This window comes from Drosophila takahashii, chromosome 3R (assembly GCF_030179915.1).
Source record: "Drosophila takahashii strain IR98-3 E-12201 chromosome 3R, DtakHiC1v2, whole genome shotgun sequence".
Taxonomy (NCBI): domain Eukaryota; kingdom Metazoa; phylum Arthropoda; class Insecta; order Diptera; family Drosophilidae; genus Drosophila; species Drosophila takahashii.
In genome coordinates, this window is record NC_091681.1 from 13,805,408 (window position 1) to 13,825,929 (window position 20,522).

General features: G+C 39.7%; 1 protein-coding gene across 8 annotated transcripts in view; it reads right to left on the reverse strand.

Annotated features, from left to right (window-relative positions):
- pum (pumilio) overlaps nt 1-20,522 on the reverse strand; it is a 192,476-nt gene that overhangs the window by 6,087 nt on the left and 165,867 nt on the right. For all 8 annotated transcript variants that reach the window (XM_070217617.1, XM_070217616.1, XM_070217615.1 and 5 more), the window contains 2 exons: nt 8,688-9,140; nt 7,824-8,040 (listed from right to left, as the gene is read on the reverse strand). In XM_070217617.1, coding sequence (XP_070073718.1) covers nt 7,824-8,040; nt 8,688-9,140 — 670 coding nt within the window. The remainder of the gene's footprint in view (nt 1-7,823; nt 8,041-8,687; nt 9,141-20,522) is intronic.

Sequence of the window (20,522 nt, forward strand, 5' to 3'; positions counted from 1 at the left end):
ATTATTGCACAAATTTATATTGTGGGGGCGGAGCCAAAACGCCATAAACGTGGCCTGCAAACATTAAGTTATTTAACTACTAATGCAACGACAGCTGCGCGAAAGGGTTGCTAAATTCCCAGCTGCCTTCAGGTGGCTGAGTGGGTGGCCCAGGGTGGTTTAGGGTTGTTGCAGCTTGCAAGCCCTCTCCTAAGGGTTTTCCAGCTTTTCCGGGGAAGGCGAGGCGAGTGTTGTAAATGTCAACACAGTGTGCGCAATTTGTTGACCGAGTTATTAAGCAATTTGTTGAAAGTTGCGGAATGGTGTTGGTAAATAATATACAATGTTGGTGTTTGTGGATGAAAACTAAAGTGGAGCAGTGTTAGCAGGTGAAGTAAGCGGGAAATCGATGGTTCAAGTAACGCAGAGAAAATGTCTCCATTTTCGAGGTAAATAAATAATGTTTTTAAAGTGGATTGTAGGATTTGCATTTATTTCGATTACACTAGTTTACAGCCGAAATGCTCCCCAGCAATTGATGGCAAATTCTGTTAGTTTTGGACCCCTAGATCACGAAAATAGCACTAATTTTTTTTTCGATGGCACAGTTTTTTTTAAAAGATTTTTTAAAGTTCGAAATGTTAAATATCTGACTTTTTTCGAATTTCTTCTTATATCTCGCCAGATACCCACTCGATTGGGCCAGTTTTAGTTTTATTTTAAAGTCAATAGATCAGAGCCTAACTTTGCCATACAGATCAATAAGATTGGATAAGTAATGGCAGCGCAGAAGCTCGACAAAGATGAAAAATGTGTTTTTTGGTCGACTGTAAGTCGGCTGTATATATCATAAAAACTCGAAATAAATCCGTTGAAAAATCATAAAGGGTACAAACTTAAAGTTTACATCCTACCGAATAAAACAAGCAGGATATGGCCCACATCCATGGAAAATTGGATTTATGGTGGATTTTTAAAGTTCGGATTTGTCCACTTTTTTCGGTTGACAGAGTCCAAATTTAAGATTTATCATAGGCGGCGACATGTAAACCAAAATGAGTGGTGACGGCAGGCGGGTCAAAAAATAGCTAAAATTAAAAGCTAAAAAATTATAACAAAAATTTAATTTCTGAACATTCCTTTAAAAATATAAAATTGCTTCCGTTATGACTGTGAGTGTTTTTAATTAAGTACTATCCATTTGGATAGTTCATTCTTATGAAAAAAGTAACCTTAATTTCAAAAATTAAATTCACTTTAATAATTTTCTAGCTTTTAAATATCTGATTTAGCTATTAAGTGACCCGGCTCCAACACCAATTATTTTTGTTTACATGTCGCCGCCTATGATAAATATTAAATTTGGACTTTGTCAACCGAAAAAAGTGGAAAAATCCGAACTTTAAAAATCCACCATAAATCCAATTTTCCATGGATGTGGGCCATATCCTGCTTGTTTTATTCGGTAGGATGTAAACTTTAAGTTTGTACCCATTATGATTTTTCAACGGATTTATTTCGTGTTTTTACGATATATACAGCCGACTTACAGTCGACCAAAAAACACATTTTTCATCTTTGTCGAGCTTCTGTGCTGCCATTACTTATCCAATCATATTGATCTGTATGGCAAAGTTAGGCTCTGATCTATTGACTTTAAAATAAAACTAAAACTGGCCCAATCGAGTGGATATCTGGCGAGATATAAGAAGAAATTCGAAAAAAGTCAGAAATTTAACATTTCGAACTTTAAAAAATCTTTAAAAAAAAACTGTGCCATCGAAAAAAAAATTAGTGCTATTTTCGTGATCTAGGGGTCCAAAACTAACAGAATTTGCCATCATTTGCTGGGGAGCACACCAAGAATATTATTTTGTAAACTAGTGTTATCCGTATGTAAATTACATAATAATATTTAACCTTTTTAAGCTTCTAGGATATGATGACATTTTGAAACTCTCAGCAATTCTGCAGCCATTAAAGTGCGGCAGTGTTTCCGTTACTTTGAAGCCGTGCTTTAGCACTAATTACATTTCATATAATGCCCCCTTAAACCGTTTTTTCATAGCCTACTTAACAGCGCTTACAAAGTTGCCCGAGCCGAGAATAGTTTTCCCACCCACAAACCCACCCACCGACCTTTCTCTCGACATTTAAATGACTCGCAGTTTTAATGCGTTTTCACTTTTTTTTCTCCTTTCCATTGTGCAAGAGGAGCGACAAAGACGGCAATAGGAGCGAACGGGACGACGTGTGCATAATGTGCACGTGTGTGCATTTATAATTCATAAAATCATTACATTAAGCTAAGGACGAGCGGCAAAGTGTCGTCTCTCGTCGTCTAGTGCCGTCTCCTTCTTGACACTCTGCCGCTCCCTTTCTATTTGCGGAACGTGTGCATAAACCACAGAATGTCGCCTGCAATAAACTTGGCGTCTTTTAATGCCACCCACCGCCCACCGAGAAGCAGCCATGGATCCAAATGCACAGGAAAAACTGAGTTTGCATTATATTCTCAGTTAAAAAAAATATATATTATGGGGAAGAGAAGAGAGAGAACGCTATCTATACCTCGAATATCAGATACCCGTTACTCAGCCAAAGCAGCACACATTATTTACTCATAACTTTTTAGTAAATCGTCCGATTTAAAAAATTGCTTCTACATTTCAATGGCTTTTGATATTCACAACAAAATTGCATTTACACTTTTTCAAATTCTTTTACTCTAGGACTAATGGTTATAATAAATTATAATTAAACATAAAGAGATATTACTAAACCCAATATGTTACAAAAGAGAATTTTTGATTTAATTATTCTTCATTTAAGGACTATTTAATATATTGATTAATTTATTATTCACAAATTAATTAATTTTAATAAGGCCCAAATTTGTACAACAATTTAATTTTTTACTGGTTAGGTTTCGTGCTCTTATTTTTTGTTTCAGTGTGCCACATGGCTGCAGTTTCATTTGGCAAAGTGTCTCCCAAATGGAGGGCTGCTCTCACTCTGAGTTGATTTGAGCTGAAACAGACGGTCGTCGGGGCAGCCTCTGAATTAGTGGAGGGGGTGGATGGAGGGGGGCCATCATCTATGCACCCCTAAAACACCATACACCACCCACATTCCGCCCCGCACAAATTGCATGAATAATTCCCTTTTAAATTGTGCAACTACACGCACCTAAATGAAAACCAAAACCCCACCAAACGCAGGCCCAGAAAATAAAGTAAACAGACAGAAAACATACGCCACGGCAGTCGAGCGCAGTCGTCGAAAAACTCCCCCCAAAAACACTTTCCTGGATGCAAATTGTTTGTGTTTTTCCGCCGTCTGTATTTGAAATTTAGTCTGTCTTTCCCTTTCCACAGTTTCTGCGCAGTAGAGAAGGTGCCAAATTAGTTGCAATTTAAATGCAAGAATTACAAACTTTTGCCGCCTCTCCCGCTGGCTGTCATTAAACTAAGCATTTCATTCGGGATTTCCCGCTTACTGCAAGCACTTTTAGTTGCAGATGGCAATTAAACTTGGCAATGGCAACTGTTGCAGACAGATAAAAAGAAAACTTTAATTTCGTTTACAATAGATTCTATTGCAAGTATCAATCATCATTAGTTTAATTAAGTTTAAATTGGCTTTAGTTGCAAGTAAAAGTAATTCAACTTAAAATGATTTTATATATTAATTATGATTTTATTTGAAACATAATAAATGGTGTATTGAAATCTACTCAAAACAAGATTGAAAAAAGTCTAGATTTATATGTGTAAAAGGTCACTTTTATATTTTTGAAAGATCAAGTTACTTCTATCATTTTCATTTAAATAAAGGTTATGTATATCTTGTTCTACATTATTTATTTAAAAAATACTACATTTAGTATTTGAAAATACAATTTTTCTAATTTTTATGAAAGACCTGATACAAAATAAGGTAGATCCTATTTCTAATAACTTTTTTTTTGGGTAGTTATTTATGAAGGTAATTATTGTTTTAATTTGCATTTAATTCTTAATAAAGATTCTGGTAGATTTCCAATACTACATCAATCTGTGCTGTTCAATCCAATTTAAGTTGCATCACGCATACGCCGTGTGGTACACATCATTGCGACTTTCATTAAGCGTAAAGTGCACACACGATCACCAACACCTCCCGACACCGCAGCAAGTGTCAACCGTGTGCTGCATGTGAACCACCCCAATTCTCCTGCTGCTGCTCCTGCTCCCATTAACCCCTTATCTTCATCCCCATACCCGTATGTTCTTGTTCTGTAAGCCAGCATAGCAATTGACATTTTACAAAATAAACGAATTCATTTGCACAAAAGGCTGCCGCAGAAAAGAGGATGGGCAATGAAGGAGGATAAAGCTGGCAGGACGAACAATGTGCTGCATTGTATGCAGAGTGGTTTCGGTGGCTGGGCGATGGTTTCGATGGTACGGTGGTGCCGTGCCTTTCACTTTTCCAGCACCCCAGTGTGATGCAATCACATGTTGCCAACATGCGAAAGGTGTACATAATAATTTAGCAGGCAAAGGAGAAGGATGCTATTGCATCTGCTTCTGATGAGGCTGTTGCTGCTGTTTCTGCTGCTGCTGCTGTGCTACCCTCATTGTTTTCAAGGCAATGCCCAAAATGGGTTTGGCGGTTGCAAAGTCAAGCAGCTTTCCGTTTTCCGTTTTCCATTTTCCACTTTCCCCTTTTGCCAATCCACCGCACCGAGCCACATGCCACACACCCATTGAACCACCCACAGCCTCCTTCAAGCCAGGCCAAGGCGCATTAACGTTTGTAATTGCAGCTTGTCTCTGACGCAGAAGGGGATTCGTTCTACTGATATCCCTTCCTGCTCCTCCTCCTCCTCCTGCCCCCCGCTGTTCTCCTCCAGTCAGCCACTTAAAACAATATAATCTCCATTAAAAAGCCTTTTTGACATTGCACACAGTCAGACAAGCAGACAGATAGTCAACTAGAAAGAGGGTAACAAGGGTGTTCACTGTACAGCATCGATTGCACAACATAATGAGTGGGCTGATGGGCTGCTGGGTTGCTGGGCTGATGAGACCGAAAGGCCCCCCGCAGTTGTTAGTGGGGATTTGTGCCAGCGGAGGACAAACTGTGGGCGCCATGTGCTAATTGTAATTGAGATGCGAATGTGCAAGTGGAAATGGTTACACTTGGGCCAAAAATGTCATCGAGTACCGTCATTTTGCCTTGTTTTGTATTTTATTAATTTATTACAAATATTTATATTTCTTTCTAATGAAAATTAATGAAATATGTGTATGAGATTATGTATATTGGAAATATCGATACTATCGATAATTATCAAGCTCTTATTTAAAGGGCTAGAATTCAATTTAAATTTAAAAGTTTGGAATTCCTTTAATTTTACTATGATTCCACAATAATGGATACTGCATTTCAACAAAGAAATAGTTAACTTTCTCGCAGTGCAATTAATCCAAATTGGTAGTACGGCATATGCAGGTGGATCTGTGAATGTGGCACACTCCTCGAGAGACCCTTAGCCTAATCACCTGGCATCATCACGGTTCTCCACGCAAAGCATGTCAGGACTTGACTTGCGGTCTCGAGAACGGATTGCATTCGATTGGGTTTCCACCACTCAAAATCCGAAATGGATTACATAACTTGAGTACTTGTGCCGATCGCAGTTCTTGCTTAAAGCCCAAGCTTAAAATTGCAACGTATATAAAACAATTTCAGCAAGAACAGTGGCGGTAAAAACGGGAAAACGAAAAATACAACGCAACAACAGAAATTAAAATACGTAATCACTCATACGTCATGTGGAACAAGAGAGTCTGTGCACGAAGAGAAAACTGGAAACTTCATTAAACTGCCATATCAGGCAAAATGAATTAACGACATAATAATGCCAGCCAGCTCCCGACCGTCAGACGGATGGATTCGACTCCCATATTCCGGGAAAATCGTTGCGTTAATGGAAGGAGCGTTTTTGCATGCGGTCGGGAAATAAAAAACGGTAGGTGGAAAGCGTAATAATTGATTTCGCCTGATTGTTAATGGAGTTAATGGAGCTGTCCACGTCCAATGTCAGTAACGCTCGTGTGTGTATGGGGTTTAAAGAACTTTAACACTCTTTTTTTGCAAACTGCAATTAAAATTTTTACCAAATTGAAAATCTACCCATGCGAACCTTTGATCAATTTAAGACAAAAGATAGTGCACATTGGATGGGTATATCTCCTCTACTTAAACTTTGAACGCACAAAGTGTAAACTTTCATTGCCTGACTGCAGTTATTAATTGTAATGTGAAATTCTATAAAACTACAACAATTGCAGAGCAACAACAATGATAAGCCATCGACAAAATTTTCCTTCAAGCGTTCGTAGATATTCTAGAGCAAATTGTAGTTTTTGGGCACTCACAAACACACGGACAAACTTTGCAAGGATAACTTGCAAATTAAAGGGTTTATGCGGTGTTTTTGGTTTTAAAATGACAAAAAATATAATTTTTTTATTGTTTTAATTTTTATGTCAATTTTATAGATAATCTTTTATTTTAAGTAACTAGAAAAAAAAACAGAAATAAAAATATAATACAAAATATTATTTCATTTTTTTTAATACAGCTTTTAGTTTTTTTGATTACTGTAGACACTTGTCCACACTTTTTTAAAGTGTGACCATGCATGGTGCAAGTCAATAGTATTTACTGCTCTTGATTATTCTTTGGACTTTTTCTTAATATTTGCAATGCATAAACTACTGCATCTACTGTTGGAATATGAAACGATTTTGCCATCCATTCCATATTCCTCTTTCTCTCTCACTATATAGAGTTTTCCCCCAACTCATCGCGTTACGTTTAAAATTGCATGAGTCAGTCGTCGGGACTTCTGCAGTTGTTGTCGTTTTAGTTGCATTACAGTTGAAGTTGAAAGCCCAAGTTGCTGGAGCATTGGCAATAATAACATTTTGCGTGCTTGCATGCAATTGTTGTTAGTTTTCTCCTCAATGGCTCTTCTGTGCATTAGATATGTATGAAAAACAGGAAAATTTACTGACACAAACAGTTGGTTTTCATGGCTTTCCATGGCGTAGTAATGCATTCTCGACTAGGTAATGCTGGATTCATGTATGCCCTGTAATTGTTACTTGGGGAGCTCTTAATATGCTTTGCTTTGGGAATAGAGAGCGCGTTTCATTCTATTCAAATTTTTAAACTATGTAACCATACCAACATGAGTTAATCCTTTTGGTTCTCTGAACCTAATATGCCTTAATCGAAATGAAAATTTGATATTATAAATTGCATGAGTATTATTATTGCTTAAACTGGCAATGGAACTGACAAGTCAGAATGACTATGCCTCTCTTGTCTCCCTCTGTTCTACTATTATTATTGTTATTATTATTCAGACACATACTCAAAAACATTTGGAAAGCTCGAGAATTTGCTATTTACGAGCTGAGATCCTTTGAATACAAAGAGAACGGTTAGATAAACAAAGATTAATGGCTATACATACATACAACAGAGGAGTGAGTTTTATTTGGGTATGTTGATGAAGGTGTGTGCCACATTTTACACTAATTACAATTTCTGTCACTGCACACTGGGCGAAATAATCGATAATTATTGCTAATTTATTAAATATTAAATAAAAAATATAAATATTACTCATACGCAAGGTGTGCGGCAGGGTTTAATCAATATTACTCATACGCCACGTTAACCATTTCTATTGTTTATTTAGCCTTCTATTTCCTTACTATAATATTTAACCAGCGAATCGCTCATTCCACCCAGCTGCGTGTGATATGTGGAAAAACACTTACCTCCGACACTGGAGCCATTCTGCTGCGAGTAGAGATTCTGTTGGGCCGTCTGCGGCTGCGGCTGATACAGCTGTGGGCCCTGCGGGGGCGGAGGACCGGCACGGGTGGCGCCCGGGGGCACCAGAACGGGGGCGGGGCTAACCAGACGCATGGGCGTCCCGGTGCGGGGTCCTCCCATCAGCAAGGAGCCCGTGTGATCGAGGAAGGCCGGGATGACCTGCAGGCGGCGCAGTAGCAGCAGCACACGGTATTTTACACGATTCGGATTTCGTTTTTGTACAGGGGTTAGAGTTTGGTTTTGTAGTTTGGTTGTTGGTTATGGAAGCGTGTTGTTGATGATGTGAGTATAAAAAAGAGAAAAGAAGAAGAGACGCAGCATAAATATACAACGTTGTAGGTCCAATTATCTTGTTATGACTAAAATTACAAGGAAAGCTTTACATAGTTCTACATTTTATGAATTTACACATGTACAGAAGACCTCTATAATTAATTTAAATTTTATAATAGCTTTTTTTAAACATTTTAAAGGATTTTTAAATTAATTTCATAGTCCCTAGAATTTATTGTAAATTGACTGTTCTTTAATGAAGTTAAAAGTAACTTTGAAATTCCTTGGAATAATGTTTAAACGGTCCCAATCAACTAGTTCACCGCGAGTGTAAGGTCACAATCAATTGACACCTGTCGTATGTACAACACCGGAGTGCCTGTGCATCTATGGATAGTTATGTACACTACTGTATATGCTCCATTGTGTCCGACTATCAGGCAGCCCAGTTAACTAACTGAGCGGGATGATAATGGCTAGGCCTCTATGTCTATGACTATATATAGCACCATATATCTATGCGTATATCTCACCTGATACGGCTGATTCTCGGCACCCTGCTGCGAGGGGGTGAGGGGGCGTCGCGGCTGCGTTCCCTGTTGCGGAATCAGATTGCCCGGATACATGCCCCAGGGCGCTACGCCGTAGTACTGCGGCATTTGGGCAGCGGCAATCATGCCCATATAGGGGGCAGCCTCCTGGCCCGGATTGATGACGTAGGGCGTGGCCTGTTGGGCGGCATACGCCGCATTTTGCGCCTGCTGGGCGGCCAAAAACTGTTGCGACGCGGCCGCCATTTGCATCTGTTGCTGCTGTTGTTGCTGCTGCTGTTGCTGCTGCGACTGTTGCAGCGATCCGTTGGGAACGGGGGCAGCGCCCACCGCTGCCGCAGCACTCGCTGCCGATGTGGCAGCTGCTGCGGCGGCTGCTGCGGCCGCATTTGTGGCAACTGCTGCAAGGCCCGGATTCTGCGAGCGGAACAGTTGCTGCGGGGAGAAGAAGATGGCAAAGGGGGGGGGGGGTTAGTTATCAGGTCATCGGTTTAATTGCGTTCGTGCAAAGGGATGGGGGTCCGTAAGGTGTAAGTACCTAGAGTTGCATGAATAACCGGGAGAGATTTCGGTTTAATTTCGTTTGTTCTACATTAAAAATACTTATAAAATTTATTTCATTCTTTTTTTTTAAATTAAATCTTATTGCCTAACGATAAATCTCCATTTAATTCGCTGTGATTATTGTTGCTGGGATAATGGGGCTCTGACTTAATAAGGCGCAGAGCATATTGTGTTAAGCCGTCACTATAAGTCATATCAAGTAACCGCCCCGTTGGCATAAGGATTTTTCTTTTATTCGTAAAAACCCGGCAGCACATCCGTCCGTGTTGTTCTAGCATATCCACACACGTGTACGGGTAACCTGATAAAGTGTTTTCAATTGGAAAATTAAATCAAATCCAATCAAATCAAATCAGCATGCAGTATGCAGAAAAAACAGAATGGAATAACAAGAAGCTAAAACGGGAAAACGCATGACTGAGTGTTTTGTTTCTCGTTTTTCCCCCTTTACTACTCTACTCTATCTTTTTTTATTTTATGCCTTGTCTTTGCGATGTGGCCATATCATCACCAGGAGCAACAGCCATTCAGGCGTTACAGAAAAAGTAGAAAAAGTGTAGTGGTAACTATGTACATCTGTAAATTGTGTCGAAACTGTAACATATGTTTTGAATATTTTGCTTTAACTTTGAATTGGATTTTTATCACGAAAAACCATATTCAGTTTACTTTTTAAATACTTAATAATATTTGTAATATTTTCTACCTGGAAGTAGTTAGGGGAGAGTGGGGGAATTTCGTCAGCATTTTTTCAAAGCTATTTATTGTCCATCTTGAGACACGTTATCATATTTCTATTTTTATTGTTGAATGCGGTTAGCACTAAGCTTTAAAATGTGACATTCCCCTATTTTTTTAATTAACTTGGTGATTTATAAAAAATTTAAAAGTAAAACCAATATACTGGGGCAATCTCACCACATAGGGGGGTAAAATCACCACACAACTGGGGAAATTTCGTCACCTGAAAAATGTAGGGAACTTTACGCCTGTAAGTATGCTACACAGATCAAGCGTACCATTTTTGTTGACGTCCTATATTTGTTGCTGCTGCTGGTAGTCTGTTCGTTAGCCAGCTCGTCAAATATAAAAATATGTATTTAAAATAGGTGCGAATTTACCCTTAGCGTAGGGTGGCGAAATTTCCCCAGACCGTACTTTTCTAGATATAATTATTTTTCTTCCGAAATTAGGCGCGAAGTTAAAAATCACTAACGCAGAAATGCACATTATAGCACTGTGTATTATATAAAAAATCGTGTATTTTATTGCTTTTGAATTGTGGCATACAGAAAAAATTTCGTCGAGAACTAAATGTAGCTTTTGAGCTGTTAAAACACATTTAATATTATAGCTTAATTATCTTGGCCTTCTGTGCAAAACAAATGCATTGGTTGTGTCTGGCCGTCTTGAAGGACTAAAACAAAAAAATTATATATTTTTACGACTTATGGATTCTGAGATATTGCTGGTGACGAAATTGCCCCTGTGACGAAATTCCCCCACTCTCCCCTACATGTACACCTTTGCTTATCACACATTTTCCATTCCCTTTGATTAAGAGTAGAAATTAATGCCTTTTCCCTTGGAATTAATGGAATTTGGAATATTCCCCAGGAAAGTCAGTTGCAGACTGTACTTTGACATAAATTTGCAGTCCCCTCGGACGCACCTGTTAGACGTGCACGAGCATAAGGATATGTGCATAACGGCTTCAATGAGAAGCCCCTGCTCCTCCCCCTGAAGACAGTACTCTATCGTTGGAGTCTCCTGTCAATTGTTTACAAGGCATATTGAAGGGAAAACAAAGCGAATCTGGGGGAGTCAACTGGGATAACATTAACATTAAGGCGAGTGCAGGGCAGGAAAAGTGGGAAAAAGAAATCAATGTGAATTATTGATGAATGGTGCAGGGCAGAGAGAGCAACAGAAAATATAAAAACGAAGCGAAAAAGGGCAAATAAAACTGGAACGTGGCGGCAAAGTAAAATAATAATAACACGCAAAACTTTTGGAAAACAAGCCAAGAGGAACACGAACCGGGACAAGGTTTCCACGCGAAATGTGAAAATGGGGAAATGTGGCGAAGGCGATAAAAAGCAAATATCATGGCCTGCATACTTTTTGGGCGCGTGATGCGTGAGAACAGCACTCAGGATTCGGAATTCGGGATGATTCGGGAAGTCGGGTACTCAGGACTCGCAGCTCGGGCATGAAATAATAATCAGAAGCCAAATAAGCGTTGAAATCTGAGCCATCGGTTGCCATGGCCTCCCAAAGTCCCCATCCTCATCCTCATCCTCCGGGTTGCCAACTTCTTCCCTTTACGATTATTAAAACGAAATTGAAAACAAAGGGAAAGTGAGTGTAACTGGAGAAGGGACGAAGACGACGAGCAGAGCAGCTCAAAGAGAGTTGGAGAACTTATGTAATTTCACGCCCGTAAAGTATGCAATGCTTTGATTTAGTTGCCCAGTGACGTAAGTGCTGCCCCTTAAGGCTCCCCCTTTTCATTGGCACTGGAAAAAATACTTCGAAATAAAACTTTACATGAAACGTTGATCGATTTTATGCCAGAAATTTACTATGCGAATATAGATTTAACAAGGGATTGAAAGATGTAATTATTATGTCCTTATTATCCCTCAAATAATATCCCAATATAATTCTCATTGAATTCTAAAAGTTCTTTATGGAAACCAAAAGCTTTCTTGGATGCGACTTTAATGGCCCTATAAGTTTACATTCGCACTACCCACTGCAATACCCTGTGATTTATGCAAATGGCCGGGTCAGTGGCAAATTTACGATCCGCACATGACACACTCGAGTTATTGTCCTAAGGCTAACATTACTCAGGACAAGGGAATTATGGGAATTATGGGGCAAGGATTGGTAGTTCAAGAGCAGCGGCGAGGAGCAGATTGGCAACAAGTGAGAGAAGGGAAGGGAAAAATTATGGAAAATACTGGTGGCCAAGTTTCCCGGTGTCGTGTGGCTCCTTTTTTCACCACCCCCCTTACTTTTAAGAATTCATTTCTTTTTTTTTTCATTTTTCCTGGCATTCCGAACCCTGCGCTCTGACATTTTTATTTCATTTCATTTGCACATTACAAGGAGGGCAGGGGAAAGCGTGCTTAATAAGCTCCCTGGTGTACAATTTTCAGCGCTCGACTCGTAATGGAAATTATAGCTGATGTCATACACAGGGGAAATGCCCGGACTGGGGTCGCCTTTCCACTGCTCTCACTATCCCGTGCACTGAGAGAAAGTACCTTACTCTAAACGGAAAGTTCTAAAACAAGATTAAATTAGTTTTAAAATGTAATAAAATATTTTTAAGATCCCTTATAATGTGGAAAAGCTAATTAAAGTCCTTAGAAAATGCTGGAATTTTCAAATTAATTATTAAGGTGTCTAAAAGTTTGCAACAATTTATTTTAATTAGGAATAAGTGTCTAAAAGTATGCAGTGAATAAAGGATAGTCGTCTATCTGTATGAATTCATATAACTTTGGGACTAATAATATATTGTTGCATACTTTTATACACCTATTATTAATATATTTGACATTTTATTACAAATTGTAACAAATTCTAAATTATACTTAAGTAATGCATTCTTTTCTTTTAAGTTTTCCCTAAGACTTGAACATTTCTTGCCGTGTACCTCTCTGTTTCTGTTTCAGCTTCAGTTCTGTGACGCCCTTCGAGTGAAAGTGAGTCAACTAACTATGGCAATATGCCCGCCCACCAGCCCCACCCAACTTGTTGCAAGTGGGTCGCCAGGGGCGGGAGCAGGAGTTTAGCGGAGTTGAGGGTGGCGGCTCTTAATGTTGCCTTCGGCTTTTGCCTGAGTGGATTAGTTAGTTGGGAGTAAGCAGCAGCAGCAGCAGCAGGTGGGGGCGCACTCAGCTAGTTGATTTATAATTATGGCCGGGAAAAAAGGCAAAAAGAAAGGTAGCAGGAAAACAGAAAAACAGCAGCAGTGGCAACCAGCAACAGCAGAAAGGCAAACAAAGCGCTCGAGGACCTGGCCAAACTGCCTGGCTAACTGCCTACTACCTCACCTTGTCTGCGGGAAAGCGGAAAAGCCGGAAAGTTTCAAGTGGCATATATACAAAGTTGTTCGGCTTGATTTGCTGCAATTGGAGTGTTTTCTGTTTCTATTTCTATTTCTGCTTTTGTTTCAGTTTTGGTTTCGGTTTTTCCTTCTTTGACATAGTTTTTGTTGTTGCCGGTGACAGGAATTTCCCCAATTGTGGATTTGTTTCAGGTAAAATTATTTCGAATTAGTTTTTACATTGTTGCCTGAAATGTTTTGAATTTTGTTAACGAATTAGCCCCAAGAATTTATAGTTTAATCTTTATATCACAAAAGGGATTGCTTTAAAAATATTATAGAAATTGAATTCTTTTTCCTACTTTAATTGAACAACTGAAGCTGAAAAATCTAGAAACTCCACTTGCCACTTGATTTGATTTCCTATTTTTTCCAATTTCCTGTGCTCAACTTGAACTTCTTACTAGATGCCTTTCCCCAGCTGCTGACTTGAGATGACTGCCATTACTCACGCTCAATGTCTCCTCCCTCCTCTCTCGTCCTTTTTGCAGGACACTCATGAGTTGGCAACTACTTCAGCTGAGCTGCTGCGCTTTAATTAAATATCAATTACGCAGCCAACCCTCCTCCTTCCCAGTACTGGTGGCCCGAGCTGAAAAGCAATCAATTAAGTGTACTCCTCGAGGAAGTGTCCATTTCCCAACCCAACCCCCTTTTATTTTCCTCTATTCCCCATCTGCATAGCCGAGCTGAATGAGTGCAACTCAAATATTTGTAGTCTGTGCTAAGGCGCAATAAAAACAGAACGCAAATTGAATATGAATGATGGAGGAGCAGCTTAGCTTGGCTGGGGAACAAGAATTAGGGGGGCACAAACCCCTTCGCTAATAAAAGAACGGGCAGTGACAGTTTGGGGGGGCGGCGAAAAATGGGTGGCTGACCCTTGTGGGTCCTCTTGCACAAAACGACTTGTAAACAAAATTAATGCCACAAACAAACATTAGCGCACATTCGGCGTGTTCTGTTCGCGTTGTGTGGCTCATTAGGCCACCACCCACTAGTCTCGAGTGGGTGGGGAAAGTGCTGGGAAAAAGCGCAGATAAAGGGGGGTGAAAGTGAGGGGGGAGGTGGTTTGCTTGCTGACCATTAAAGCGAATTACTTAATGACCGCACGCGTGTGCTTTTGATGCCTACTTTTAGGCTCGGGACACACCCACATCTACACAGAGAAAAAAGGTAGCTAGTTTTGGATCTAAACCATTCAATGATAAATCGGAAAAATAAACCTCTTTTTAATAATCCTAACCACAAAAATGTGTGAGATTATAAATTTATAAATGTATCTTTGAACCATTTTTAACAGTGCACACAGTTTGACTTTCTTTAATTTGAGTTTCAGCATTCTTTTTGTGCTGCTGTGTGCGTGATTGCTGTTTGTATATTGCTTTTTAATTTTCCTCGTTACTCGCAATTCCCAACGTGAAACGTGAGCCACAAAAGAAAAGCCACGGAGAAGAGTGGGGAAAAGGAGGAAAAGGAGGCGGAGCCGACAACATTGTAGTTTCTATTTACGCCTCAACTTTGCCATATATTTCATAAGTTTTGTGAAACTTTATTCCTTCCGCCTTTTCTTTATTTTGTTCCCCTGCAACCTTGCAGGAATTTCCCAGTTTTTCCCCGTTTTCCGCTCCTTAACTTTTTTGTTCGGCTCCTCCCATAAATTTCAGCCACTCAAGGACATCGGGGCGTGAAAGGAGTAATGAAAAATAGGTTAAGCCAACTTATGTTTCTTTACTCAATAATGAAAAGTTCAGAAATCGATGACAAACTTCGCCGGGGGACTTTGGGAAAATATAGAAGGGGAATTGCATAACTCTGGCCATCCAGTTTGTCAAGAAAGCCATTAAAGTTTATAAAAAAAAAATATAGCTATTATTGAAACTCCCCCTTTCAACAGCTAAAAACGCGCCAGGATTTAAAGCATTAAAATCCCCTCTTAAGGTTAAGTCGCACTCTTGGCCACATTTACTATGCATAAGTAGGAGATTTGCCAACCCAAACGAACTGATTGTGTAAAATCCAAACCACTAAAGAACCCACCAACCAACTGAGCACCACCAAAATGCGCTCCATTTCCTCGGCAGTGTTATTTTATTAATGAAATTACGCAATTTCCTTTTTACGTTTGCCCCGCCGCTCGGTTCACTTTGGCTTTTCTTTATTTAATGATGACGCAGAGAAGTGGAAATCGCGAGAGAATGTTCGGTAAATGTGACCTTAATTTGTGCAGCGGTAAATACAATGTTGATATATGTATGGATTGGAATAAAGAGCGGAATCTTCATTTACATGGGGAGCACATTTAAAGTAAAATATGGCCAAATGCCGCAGGACAAATGTTCGATAAGGGCGGTGGTGTGAGGACGTTCAAAGGACGCTGCAAATTACCACAAAGGGAAGCCTCTTTTCCACCAAAACCCCCCAACGAATCAGACATAAAAATATCTGAGGCAAATGAAGCCATAAATGCGCAATCACGGAATTACATGGAATGTAAAGGGAGTCGGAGTCGAGTCGAGTCGACTTGTTCCCTGCCAAAGTGTTTATTTATGCAATTTTTATTTCACCAACTTCTCGCCGGTCAAGCATTGCGCATACGCAACGTGGTGCGCGCGGCCAAGGGTAAATTTGTGGAGGAACTTTCGACGCTGCCGCCGTCAAGTTTAATTGCCTTGCAAATGGCCAAGGGAATAAAACCATGCAGATCCCTTTGAATTTCATAACAAATTGCTGCAAATTGAAGCGAGTTCTTTCGCCTTTCTTCCCCATTGTCTTTTGCTTTTGCGAGTGGAAAAGTTTGACTTCTTGCCGGAAAAACCGCCGCCCATTAAAACTATTTGCCGTAACAAACAAAACCAAAAAAAAAAAAAATAGAAGGGAAAAAATCCAACGAGCGAGAAGAAAATTCTTGTGTGTGGCAAACATTTTTGGGTGGTTGTGGGTGGCTTTTAGCAGCTAACTTTGATTGTCTGGCCAGCTTTGTTGCATTCTTTGGGGGCGCACACAACTATTTGCCCAACTATTAGAAAGTCAATTAGGTTTTTTCACGCCCCGTTCGGGCTTTTCAAAATGTAAGCAGCAGCCCTTTAAAGAAGGGTTTTTCCTCTCGTTTTAGTGGAGCTCCCACTCGTAGCCCAGGTTGATTGAATTAAGCCGGGGCGCTTTGGGACATGAATGCACGTAATTTCAATTAAAATCTGGCATTCGGAGAAGCCCCGCATTTGTGAGCGACAGACACCTGCAATGCAAACGTCGCGAGCAACAACAACAATTCGAGCATTTTCCCGGGCTTTTCCAGTCCGATTGTCCCGTTTGACAATTGCTTTCTGATGGCCAGGAAAATTGCGCTGACAACATTTCAACCGAAAAATAGAGTTTTGCGAATGGGGGAGGGGGGATGGCAATAAATTGGCCTGTTCCAGAAGTGGAACAATGGCAAGCACAGAGACAGAGAGGCTTGAATATAATTTCAGAGTTCAATTATTGAGTTTCAATTAATTGGGAAATTTTTGTTTTCATTTGGCAATTCTAGGCACTGTGTTTTTAAATCGATTTTACTCGAGTTTAAGTTGGAATTTAAGGAATCTTTAAAAGATTTTTATAATTTTTATGAAATATCAAGTTAACATTAATCATATCGACTTTTTATTGATATAAAAAATGTAGAATTTACCCTATTTCATATCGTATTTTGATCTATGTATTTAGTTTCAATACTATCTTTAATATACATTTGATAGTCCTCCTGCTTTAATTGCCTTTCCCCTGTCATATTACACTACGTTTATTTCCTTTTGATTCAACTGAAAACCACTCCGATTGGCCTCGTTCTCGTTTCATTTGCTCACTTCCCGAATACGTGACTTCTCTGGCATCAACACTTCATCGCTTGGCAATACTTCCTTACTTTTTGGCTCCACAAACTTGCTATTAATTGACAGGAATGCCCCCACTTGGCCAACGCTGCTGCCACTCCTTTTGCTTAATAGGAAGGGAGGCCATATTTTTTGGGTTATGATTGCTACGTGCTCAGCGTCTTAAAATCAATTTCATGCTCGACTTGCCCCTCAAATTAACTGAAAATCATTAATTGCTAAGCAAACCAACAATGGTTGTTATTTGGATGGCGAGTGGAGAGAGTGTGAGAGGGATACACACAGGACCTGCTGTCTGCTCCTGTTCGTCCTTGTTTGCTTTGGCCTTCGGTGTTGCTGCCTGCTGCTAATTGCCGGTAAATTAGTTTCTATTTGCAAATTAAATAACCCACACCACGTACAGTGCAAACTGTCAAACTCTTTGATTGACCGCCCGTCTGCAGCATTTTCAAATTGAATTTCCATTTCGGTGGCCACTTTACTTTCCCAGTGGCCGGTGGAAATCTGCTTAAAGTTCCGCATTAAGGTTGCGGTGTGTCCTCCTCCGGTGGAAAAAGTAAACAGAAAGCATGCGGAAAAAGCGCAAGTAACACGGGCCACGCCCCCTCGCTGCCAACGCCCTACCCCTCCCCTTCCCCCTCCCATCATTCTGGCTGCTTCGCTGTGGGGACGAAAATCGATAGCCTGATTTTCAACGGCAAAAAGCAAACAAAAGACAAACACACTCTCACACACACACACACGTTGTGATCATGACGAAGGAGGGAGCAGCATTTCCTGTCTTGACCCTCTCCTCCTCTTCACCCATCTTTCTTCAGGCCCTCTCGTTTTTCCGTGTGTTTGAACTAGACGACGGCCACAAAAGTAGGCAACGTTTTGCTAGCACTCGCATTCGCATCACAGAGCGATGAAAACTTTAAGATTTCTTTTAAGAAATCCTATAGTATTGAAATAGAACTTCGTGTTGTGTAAAAATATTCCAAAATGTATAACAACTTCTAAAAACTTAAGCTGGTTAACTACCTAAAACTAAATCATATATTTAAATGCTTTATAGAGGCCAACTTAATTTAATCTAAATAATTTGTTTAATTTAATTTTAAATTAATTTTAAATTGATAAGAAATATCACTATCTATACTTTCCAAAAATATTTTCTATTTTTTCGGTGCACTTTCCCTGCACCCCTGGCACACCACCATACATTTTTAATGTGTGGCCTAGCGCTCTTTAGGATTCCAGCCCTGTCTAGGACATAATGAGTGAGCTGGCAGTTGCATTGCTCCCTTTTCTGCCCCGCCACTGCCGCCTTTTGAATGCCATTTTGTGGGCGTGTTGTCGTCTATAGGCGGGGAATTTCGCATTTAGAAAAGCGTACGAAGACCATGAGAAAAATTCATGAGAATGGCCCGAAGGAGACGAGGAGGAGGAGGTCACAGCTAAATGAAATTAAGCTGCCATATGTGGTGGGACAATGGCTGTGTCCCTGCCCCGTCTCTTTCTCTCCCTCTCTGCCTGTCCTTTTCTCAGAAAAAGAAAACTAAACCCAACTACTGTGGGTGAGTGAAGCATAAAATGCTATTAGATAAAAGTTTGTGTTGGTCTACGAAGGACTTTAAGGCAGTGTTTGCAATTACTACTCCGTAGTAGCGAGATGAATACAAATATTGCTATGCTATTGCTATCGCTCTCTTTTTGACGAGAGCCGTAGCAGAGCCATAGCAAAATAACGAGAAAGTTTGTGCTCTGCTCTGCTCGTAGTTTTGTAGCTTCAGAAACTGTAGCAATAGCGGTAGCAGAAAATCCAGTCCTGTGCTCTGTGTAGCAGTAACGGTAGCAAAAAATTGATAGCGAGATGAGAGCAGAGCACTTGCTTTTTTTTCATGTGCTACGACTCTCGCTTGCTTCTGTCAGAATAAAGTGGTTTAAAATAATAAAATAAATAATAGTATTTTATTCAAAAACTAAAAATCAATATATTATATTATATTATATATAATATTCGTTTTTTATTGATTTTTAGTTTTTGAATAAAATACTATTATTTATTTTATTATTTTAAACCACTTTATTCTGACAGAAAATATTTTCTTTCTCATTCTGGCAAAGCGACAATTAAAAAGAAAACGCTGCATAAGAAAGGTGCAGAAAATAAGAAAACTAACACAAGCGAGAGCCGTAGCACATGAAAAAAAAGCAAGTGCTCTGCTCTCATCTCGCTATCAATTTTTTGCTACCGTTACTGCTACACAGAGCACAGGACTGGATTTTCTGCTACCGCTATTGCTACAGTTTCTGAAGCTACAAAACTACGAGCAGAGCAGAGCACAAACTTTCTCGTTATTTTGCTATGGCTCTGCTACGGCTCTAGTCAAAAAGAGAGCGATAGCAATAGCAAAACAAAATACTACGAGAGTAGCGTAGCTTTTCAAACGCTGCTTTAAGGCACTTCTATAATAGTTTCAATTTACATAGCAGAACCTTAAGAGGAAAATAGAATTTACATATTGAAGAAGTAGACAAGGATGACCTAGAATATTTCTAAACATATATGATGTATTTGCCAGCGAATCATCATGTGCTTATAATTTTATTCAATTATTTTCCTAGTGCACCAACGATGGCAAATCGATTTCTCCCACAACTATCCATGTGCTCGGCCTTTTTCATCCCCTCATTTGGTCGAGTGTGCAGGTGTGTTTGATCATTCAGTGACAGACACCTAATGAATTATTGGTTATTTTTGCCCCCATTTCATTTCCTAATCGCAGGCAACTTCAACACCAACTCCCCTAATTTCGTTCCCCATTTCGTTTCGGGCCACTCATAAAAACCAAAAATGAACGCATTTCAATATTCATTGATTTTCTGTCACGTTATCGGGCCAACATTTCCGAGGTTTACTAACTAAACAGGCTGCCTCGCCACCAGAAAAGTATCGAACATAAATCAACATGAAAACTATTGCTCATAAAGCCCGCTGGAAAAGTGTCAATCAAACGGAAATAGACTGACATATTCTTATTGGCACCCTTTAATTCCCATTTTCCAAGTGTTGGCATGTATTTAAAAACAATTTAAGAATTTATTATCCTTCTCATTTCGTTTATTTTTTGGGACAGAAAGTTTAGCTCGCTTTTTTTTTATCACACCCAAGGAAAAGCAGGTGAAAATGTCAACGACAATTGCCAACGCCAGGTGGCGTTGCTGCGGGTGAGAGAACAACAACAACTAAAACAACAACAAGAGCAATAA